This window comes from Spinacia oleracea, chromosome 2, assembly GCF_020520425.1.
Source record: "Spinacia oleracea cultivar Varoflay chromosome 2, BTI_SOV_V1, whole genome shotgun sequence".
Taxonomy (NCBI): domain Eukaryota; kingdom Viridiplantae; phylum Streptophyta; class Magnoliopsida; order Caryophyllales; family Amaranthaceae; genus Spinacia; species Spinacia oleracea.
This window is the reverse complement of record NC_079488.1, coordinates 112,947,599-112,956,658: the sequence shown is the minus strand read 5'-3', so window position 1 is coordinate 112,956,658 and position 9,060 is coordinate 112,947,599. Positions and strand designations below refer to the sequence as shown.

General features: G+C 37.0%; 1 protein-coding gene across 1 annotated transcript; it reads right to left on the bottom strand.

Annotated features, from left to right (window-relative positions):
- Positions 1-47: 47 nt before the first annotated feature.
- On the bottom strand, positions 48-6,256 carry LOC110797179 (protein ROLLING AND ERECT LEAF 2). The gene is made up of 4 exons (XM_022002306.2): positions 3,864-6,256; positions 2,979-3,145; positions 2,322-2,545; positions 48-1,560 (listed from the first exon to the last, which is right to left on the bottom strand). The coding sequence occupies exons 1-4, from the start codon at positions 5,827-5,829 to the stop codon at positions 756-758; spliced, it is 3,162 nt and encodes a 1,053-aa protein (XP_021857998.1). The 5' UTR covers positions 5,830-6,256; the 3' UTR covers positions 48-755.
- Between the last annotated feature and the right edge of the window lie 2,804 nt (positions 6,257-9,060).

Sequence of the window (9,060 nt, the reverse complement as noted above, 5' to 3'; positions counted from 1 at the left end):
GTCCAAAAACACATACAGTCATACAAAGTTAGCTTGAATCGCCTGGATGAGATGAAAGATTTAACACTAATTCAAGATCATTTACCAATAATAATACGTTTACATACTGAATATTAGCAAGCTAAACTATGCCTTCACATCTGAATTCTGATACTAGTACATTAGACAAAATTCTGTACAAGAGATGCTAACTCTAATCTGTTGCAGAAGCAGAAACCAGTCTCGCAGCAAACTCCTGCAACTTCTTCTGAAAACCTAGCAGTAATCAATCACTAATCAGTTGCTGTCATATTGCTTTCCTCCATTGCCTAATTAAGGTCTATGTTCTTCTTCCTATTTCCTAACCCTAATCCACTCTATACTGCCTAAGTTAACATGATTCCTCATGAGTTAACCCATAGTTTGATGCGGGCTTTTGGTGCCGGGCTCGGGCTTTGAATGAGGCTGTCCAAACACGTACGTTTCGGCCCGGGCCGCGCGGTCCGGGCTATAGTTGATCAGGTCTTAATCCATTCTATACTGCCTAAGTTAACATGATTCCTCATGATCTATTGTCATGTTCTAACCTGACATCATCAAAAGCTTGTGAAGTTTCTGAAGTAAAACTCTCCAATGACTCAAAAATCGGAATCAAACCACCTTGTATGGAGCGAGATACTGCAAACCCGCACCTTTTCGGGCCAGGCCAGCGGGCTGGGCTGTAGTTGATCAGGTCTTAATCCACTCTACACTGCCTAAGTTAACATGATTATTCCTCATGATCTACTGTCATGTTCTAACCTGACATCATCAAAAGCTTGTGAAGTTTCTGAAGTAAAACTCTCCAACGACTCAAAGATCGGAATCAAACCCGCTTGTATGGACCGAGACACTGCATCGTGAACCAGTTTAACAGCTTCCTTGTGACCCGCTCTTTCTTCCCTTACTCTCTGTCTCATCGAGTCTAAATCCACCTTTAAGTCATCCAATGGGGAAATCCCACTACTAACCATTGACAGACTATTCTTGTCTGACGTGGCATCATCATGATCATGCTCGTGTCCTCCTCCTCCTCCCCTTCCTCCCCTTCGAATGGCCCGTATTTGTTTCTCGAAATCCGTGTACATGTTCTCGGCTTTCACCCTTCTACGTTGCTCTTCATCTTGCCTCTCCCATAACTGATGCAAGCTTGTAGCGAAGTCGTTCATTGCTGTTTGTACCTCTGAACCCGATACTCTTTCCATTGCTTGTTTCCAGTCGTGGCAGATTACAAACACGGGTGGGGCCCCGATTCGGCCCGGGGAAAACGGGACAACCCCGTCCGGGGTTATTTCGGGTTCATACTGAATACATTTTTCGAGCCAGCCATTCAAAGTCTCGGCGTAAGACCTTTGCATGTCAACCCAGTTGTTGAATCGATGACACCATTTTAATAGTTGTGCTTCGAGATGAATAGTGGCCCTCACGCTTGAATCCTTTCTTAGTCCGGTGTTTGCTTTTAGGGCACGAGTTTTACTCTCTAGGATTGCCTGGAATTGCTTCTGGTGACATTTGAACATTAGCTTCCACATCTTTCTCAACCTGCAGGAAAGTAGTTGACTAAGTTCAGTTCTGTTCGACTTATTTCAGACAAAATAAGTTCAGATAAGTTCATATACTATAAGTTCAGAAAAAATAAGTTATTTTCAGACATTTTCACACATAAATAAGTTTATTTCAGATAAAAATAAGTTCAGATAAGTTCGGATAAATTCGATTAAGTTCAGACAAAACAAGTCCAATAGAACGGAGCTTTCCACACAGATTACACAAGCAGTGTCATTTTTAAAGAACAATTTGACATTACAACAATCGACAAAGTATATCAAAGAAGTCCTACAGGCTACAGCTCGACCTCTTCTATAAGAACTTCCATTTCTAGCATACACAATAATGTGATCAGACTTTAAGGAAAAGCCTAAAATATGTCAATTTTAAGATCGAAAATTTGCAATATCATAACAAAAGAAGTTCCAAATTGCTACCAATATCTAGAATATAACGAGCATGCTTCATCAATAGTCCACTATCTTACAACAGATATAAATTCAAGAACACAGCCTAATCAGGTTCATATAAGACACACCAGCTCTGCAGAATCAGGAAACCATGACTAAATGCATGATTTGTTGCTAAACCCATTTGACAGGGTTAGAGAAAAAACTGAAATCAGGCAATATTATAAAAATACAACCAACCTCTCACTAACAAGTACTATAAATGTAACATATAAACATGGTACTTGTGCAAATCAACATGCATTATGCATAATCAGTCACAAACATAGGGAACGGGACTCGTACCCAAATATCAATTCCTTCATTTGAGGCAGCAATTCTTCATCCCTCAATTTGTGTATCCTTCTGGACACATAATCTACAGCTCTTACACTGACATTAATCCTGGTCAGCAGCTTTCTAATTGAAGCCTGAGTTGCTTCAATTTTACTAATCTCGGCACCTTGATCATCTAGAGTTTTCAGCTTCTTGCACTGCTTCTCATACATAACCCTGAGCCTCTCCTCATCCTAAAACCAGCACAACGCCCTAAACAAATTGAGAAAGAATGTAACAAAAGTGTACTAAATTTTCCAAATCATGGTGTACAGAATTCCCAAGCAAGATAGTGAAGGAAGAAAATCGGAATGTGACGATTGGAAATACTAAAAAGAAATAGCAAGATTTATGATGGTTGAAAGCTTGAAGTTTATGCTGCATGACTGACACAAGTGATGTCCAAACTAATCTAAAAGATACAACCTCCTTACGCTGCCTTAGTTTATGGAGACATTATGGAAAAACGATCCCTTATTTTTTTTATGGAACATTAAAGATTGTGTCTCCACATTGATTCACAATTCTCAAAGACAGGGCAAGGCATGAGAAGAGAGAGCAAATCAATGAGAAACATAACGACCACACCAAGAAAAGTAGAGAAGATACGATACAACACATGCATACCTTGACTTCCTTGTATAGTTTCTTCTCCCACGCATATAGCTTTTCCAGAGTTGATGCAAGGCTCCGAGAGTCAAAATCCTCCCCGGCATTCCTAGGATATCCACCGGGCAAGGAAGATGGAGAATACGAAGATGACAGTGATGTTGAGCAGACCCTCGCCAGAATCACTATAAAGACGAGTATGTTTTCATATTAGCAGAGAAACAACTCATCCAATTTGCTCCTAAATATTGGAAAACGCACTGGATAAAGAAACATAACACCAATTCATAGAACCATAGCTATTGCATGTAAGACTATCATATTCATAAAAATATTTCACTCCTGGCTCTGACAAAGGTCAAAATAATTGGAAAATGAATTTGTAAAGAGACGAGTAAATTGAAATCTGATTTTTTACGGTGGTAGAACATAATCATACACGTTCTACCGAAATGTAAGCACAAGTAATTCTCCTTCACTTATTTTCAAGTACTTCCATTATACAGAATTAGTGCAGAACACAATTAACATTTGCAGAAATTTAAGAGCTAAAATATACAAGTACATGACAGTATGAAAACAGAAGAACCCATAATACAAAATAAATTGTTTACAAGTGGTAACGTCAATTGAACATTTAAACTTTTATCTGTGGTTGAACAAAGCTGTACATGTTTTATCAGTATATTTTTCAGTAAGTCTCTAGTGGCCAAAGATCTCAACTCAAGTAAGCCCAATCAATGCAGAAAACAACAAACATTTGCCTAATTTTAAGAGCTATATATAGATGACATTATAGAAACAGAAGAACCCAAATAACAAAACGAATTCTTTACATAGAGAATTAACAAGAGAAAAATTAGTAGTAATGTGTAGTTGATGAGAGTAATTGAGTTCTTTTACCTTTCAATAAGGAGGACCGAAACTTGTATGGCTCTTTCCCCACTTCAAGCAACACAGAAACCTCTTCCCCGTAATCAGTAGCAGCCACAAATTCATCTTTGATTTCTCTTACAACCTCTCTTAGATCACGGGTGCCATTAGTAGACAACATTGTAGAGCTACTTAGCTTAGATGATTCAATATCACGAGACGAACCACCTCCACCGCCACCGCCACCTCCACCTACCTCAAAGCTCACCCCTCTCTTCTTAACAGACACATCCTCTATACTTATAGAAAAGTTACTCTCAGTTTCAGGACTACTAATGCTAATGCTGCTTCTTCCTTTCACATCTGACTCTTTCTCCACTTCTACTGGCGGCTCTGGTGGTGGCTCCTCCCTTTGTGGATGCTGCAATGGCACCCTTTCCCTCGCTCTCACCCCTATCGAATTACCCTCATCAAAATTACCACTACTCTTCCTATTCTTCCCCTTACCATTACCATTACCATTACCATCCTCAAATTGAACAGTTTTGTTCTTATTTTTGGGAAAACTAAACTCTTCTTGCACTTTCTTCTTATTATCATAGTGATAAGGCTCCTTACTAACTTCACTCTCAGTCTCCTCTTCCAACTCCGGAATCCCTTCCCTCTCCCTAACCTCCCTCGAATCCGGACTACTCGAGTTCGACTCCAACCCAAAACTCGGATTCTGTCCAAAATAACCCGAATAAGCCCCACCACCCTCTAAAGTCTCAAACGGGTTGAAATAATCCCATGCCGACACCTTCGGCGATGGCGGCGTTGGCGGCCGTCGTGGCTGCTGCGGTGGCGGCACATTGCTTCCCCTATTCTCCGAACTCATACCACTAACCCCGAAATTCGAGTAATTCGAATAACTCGGTTGACCATTGTAATCAGAGAAAGCATAAACCGGATTCTGTCTGGGTTCTTCATAAATAACAGAGGGAATTCTAGTTGAAGACTTCTTCATATAGTAAGTTGTATAAGATGTTGTTGCACCATTGTTGTTATAATTATAATTACCACCATTATAATCATAATTAGTACTGTAACCATTATCCGGGTAATATGAACTTGAACTAGGGTTCGAATAATAATAAGGTGGAATACCATTATTATTTACATTAGGAGCAGGTTGATAATAAGGATGATGATTATTATTACTATAATTAGAAGTATTGTTACTATTATTAGCATAAGATTGATCAAAGGGGTAAGGATAATTACTAGCAACACCAGGAAACTCAGAATCAGGAATGTAAGAAATCCCAGGTCGTGGTGTTGGTGGTGGTGGTGGTGATGATTCAGCTCCTCTTCTTCCACCTCCTCCTCCTCCTTTCTTCTTCTTCTTCTTCTTCTTCACTTTCTCTCTCCTCTCATCTTCTTCATCCTCATCTTCATCATCAATGTCTAAATGCCCAGAATGCGAATGTGAATGCCGATGATGATGATCTCCGAAAGACGAACCCATCTCCTCGTCTTCTTCGTCGTCATCGGACAAATGCAGGTGATCTCCTTCCATGGCGTCAACCCCTCGCAAATTATGCGAAATCGAAGTGGAAAACGACGACCCATTTTTGCCCTTCTTGTGACTTTTAAAACCCTTGTTCTTCTTTTTAGGGTTGTCGTCGGAAGGGAGAGTGAGCACAGGGGAAGAGAGAGAAGAGAGCGAAGAAGGGGAAGAAGACGAAGAAGTAAGAATAAGCTCTTCTTCAACAAATCGAAAAAGCGAATCACCCACATCCCTCAATTGACGGAAATAAGCAAAGTGAGCAGCAGCTAGAGCAAAACGATGATCAGAAGCAGATTTAATCAAATCCTTTCGAGCTCTACAGAAGGTTACCAATGGCAGATCTTCAGCTTTTGAAGGCCCACACCCCATTAAACTAAAAACCCTAATTTCAAAATTGAAATCGCAATTAGAGTGCAGTAATAGTAGTGGTAGTAGCAGTAGAGTCATATCCTTGAGCTGATTCAGGTGAGGATTTTCGCATCTCTGAAATTAAATTAAATTAAAGAATGATTTTAGGTCGTGGGGGAAAAGTGGGGGATGAGGAATTTAATACGTGAAATCTGAAATTTAGAAGACAGAGAAGTTAATGAGGAGAGAGAAAGGGGAAGAGCAAGAGCACTCGTTGCCGTCCATGGCGGAGGAGAGAGGAAATTTGGGCGAATTTATGAAGCGACGAAAAAATTGCAGAAATCAAGACAGAAAATAATTTCAGAGAAATTTCAGAGAAATTTAATTTTAAATTTGGTGGGTGATTTTAAAAAAGTGTTTAAACAAAGAGACAATGGCAGGCAACAAGTTTGGGATCTCTGCAAAAAGAAGAAAGAGGAAGAGAGTTGAGGAGAGAGAAAGTTGAGGTGGTTTATCAGTTTATGGGAAGTTTTGAAATACAGTTTTTTTTTTCCTTATTTACTCTTTTTTACCGTGTGATTAACTTGGAGTAAATAATTTTTGTAAGTATTTAGGCTATTAATTTTACTCCGTAATCTTTACCGGGTGATCATCTTAGAGAAAATAATTTTGGTAAGTAATTTAGGTTATTTTTCTAAGTTTTCATTTGCTGAATTGAATGGAGTTGAACTGAACTGAACTGAACTAAACTAAACTAAACTAAATTGAATGGAGTTGAACTGAATTGAACTAAACTGAATGGAGTTGGACCGAATGGTGTGAATTGAAGTGAAATTGAACTAAACTAGAGTAAAGCTGAACTAGAATAAAGTACAAAAGAACATGACCTTAAACTTATCGTATTTGTTTTTTTGTCCGAATGAACTACACGGACAATGCTGAGTCTCTACGAATTATTCGATTTACTATGATTAGATTAGGATGAGAAAAAAAGTATCAAGAAAATAATATAACTTGAGAGAGTAACAAAAACTTTAGTGTATCCCGTTACAAAACATTACTCCCTCTATTTATCAATCAGTTGAAAACACGCAGTTTTCCTTTGTTTCAGAATCAGTTGAAGTTTAGATGTAGTTTTAGGGGCGGAGTTAGGTAGTACGGAGTGCAAGGAAATGAATAAACTAAGTTGTAAGTAGAGATTTTTAATATATTGTTTGTGCGAAAGATAAAATAAAGAATTGGTGCAACTGAAGATTAACAGGATGAGAAACAATAAAGAAATTTTGCAAATGGATGTACTGGGAGAGAGAAGCAATAAATAATTAGTGGTCTCATCCAAAAACACAAATTGTTGCAAATGTTCATAAACGGCTGAAAATGGTAAATATAGCGAGTATTTAGAAAACATAAAGAGTATTATTGGTAGTAACCACTCTTTCTTACACCCAAAGCTTATTTAAGGAGTTTAATTAAAACCTTAAATTGGTAGTTATAGTCTTAATAGGATGATTAGGCAGGAATTTAAATTGACCAAAATACCCTCAACGTGGTTTGCCTGAGATTACGAGATACGCGTGTGTGTGAGTGTGCGTGTGGTCTGCGGCAGTGTTTGGGCCTGGGCCTGGGCCCGGTGTGGTTGTTGCATGCTGCTCATTGACGTCGACGCCTCACTTTCCTATTTTTCTCGTGATTCATTTGTCTTGGCTTTTCTTCGGACAAATATTAATCATTTTATTGTTTTTTTCCTTCAAACTTCCGGTTTGGTAAACTCTAAATTAACGCCATGTATAATACGTATAAAAAGTTAAATAAAACATGTTAAAAGATACTCGGAAGATAATAAAATTGATTAAAATTTATCTCGGAGGATAATAAATTTATTATATACCGGGAGCATGCAAGATCTTTTGTGCATTAAGTTCGATTCGAATCTAATAAGTTTGCTTTAGTTGTTCGATTCAATTAAGTTGATTTTGACCAAAAAATCAGGGCGACACATAGAATAAGATCAATATATGGTTGAATTTCAATCTTTTTGCAACAACATCATAAATAAATTAAGGCTTGTCTGGTATCACTGTCAGTTTTCATTTTTTGGTTTTGAAAATCACATAATTTATATTAAATCATCAACTAAAAAACAGAAAAACTGGAAACTACTTTTTGTAATCTTGTAATCATGTTGATTTTGGAAACTGACAACAAAAAATTGAAATCTCTTTTTGTAGTTTTCAAAATTTTATTTTTAACATTGTAAAAAAAGAAAATTGGAAACAAAAGACGATATTGGACGGCTCTTTATACATCAATTGATATGTTGAATTTGAATCATGCAAATTCTTGTAAAAGATCGTCTATCATTTACTTAACTTTTCAGACCACATGACATGTTACTCATGCATCTTCTACCCATTATAATACTACATAGACATAGCTTGACGGTTAAATAAATGCCAGTCAATATGAGACTAGTACTTTTTCGTTATAAGTTACAGATATACTTTCATTCTTCAATCGCCGTTTCAGTTTAAATGCTACACTATAAGGAAATCAAAATCAAGATATAATACCCCACAAAATCGGTTTAAGGTTAATCACAATATATTAATAATATTACCCCACAAAATCAAGATCAAGGTTAACAATTAATAGTACTATTCGTATTCTTTCAAAGGTATTGGGGTTGATCAACCGAAATAAACATAAGCATTAAATTGCTTTATTCCTACATAAAGTAATGAAAATGGGGAACAATTGTTAGGTGGAGAAAAGTTTTAGATGTTTTTTTGTTGAAAGTGACAATTAATAAAAAGAATATTAGCCTTTTATATTTCACTAATTAAAGAGAGGAGAAAGGTGGAAGACTTTTTCTTTTTTTTTCTTTTTTGAAAAGGAAATAAAATTAAAACCCTTTTTTCAAAAAAAGTAATTTTTTTGAAGATTTGGGATTTTAGATGAGGACTTTCATCCAATAGAATAAAAAGCTTGTAAAGTTGATTTTGTCCTTTATAAAAATTGATTTGAAATTGAAACATCACACTTCTCTTTCTTTGATGGAGTGGGCCGGTTTAGACCAACTACTTAAGGTCCAATGGGCCCACTAAGGTTGATTAGACTTTGACCTTACAATCCCTCCTAGATATCCCTTAATTAAAGGAGAAGTATTTATTTAATCATACTTTTCACATAAACTACTCCGTATGATGTCTACGAAGTATATTATTAAACATTAATCTTAAAAGTTTGGATATAGGATTAAGATTAAGTCTTAACTTGTCTCCCTTGTGTAGCTGTAAAATTTGCGGTGAAATTTGGGCTCGTTTAAGATTA

Excerpts from the sequence above, each read along its gene's own strand:
- LOC110797179 (XM_022002306.2), bottom strand. The coding sequence starts at position 5,829 with ATGACTCTACTGCTACTACCACTACTATTACTGCACTCTAATTGCGAT. Across the intron at positions 3,146-3,863 it reads TCGGTCCTCCTTATTGAAAG|TGATTCTGGCGAGGGTCTGC; the intron begins GTAAAAGAACTC and ends TCGTCTTTATAG. Across the intron at positions 2,546-2,978 it reads AACTATACAAGGAAGTCAAG|GATGAGGAGAGGCTCAGGGT; the intron begins GTATGCATGTGT and ends TGCTGGTTTTAG.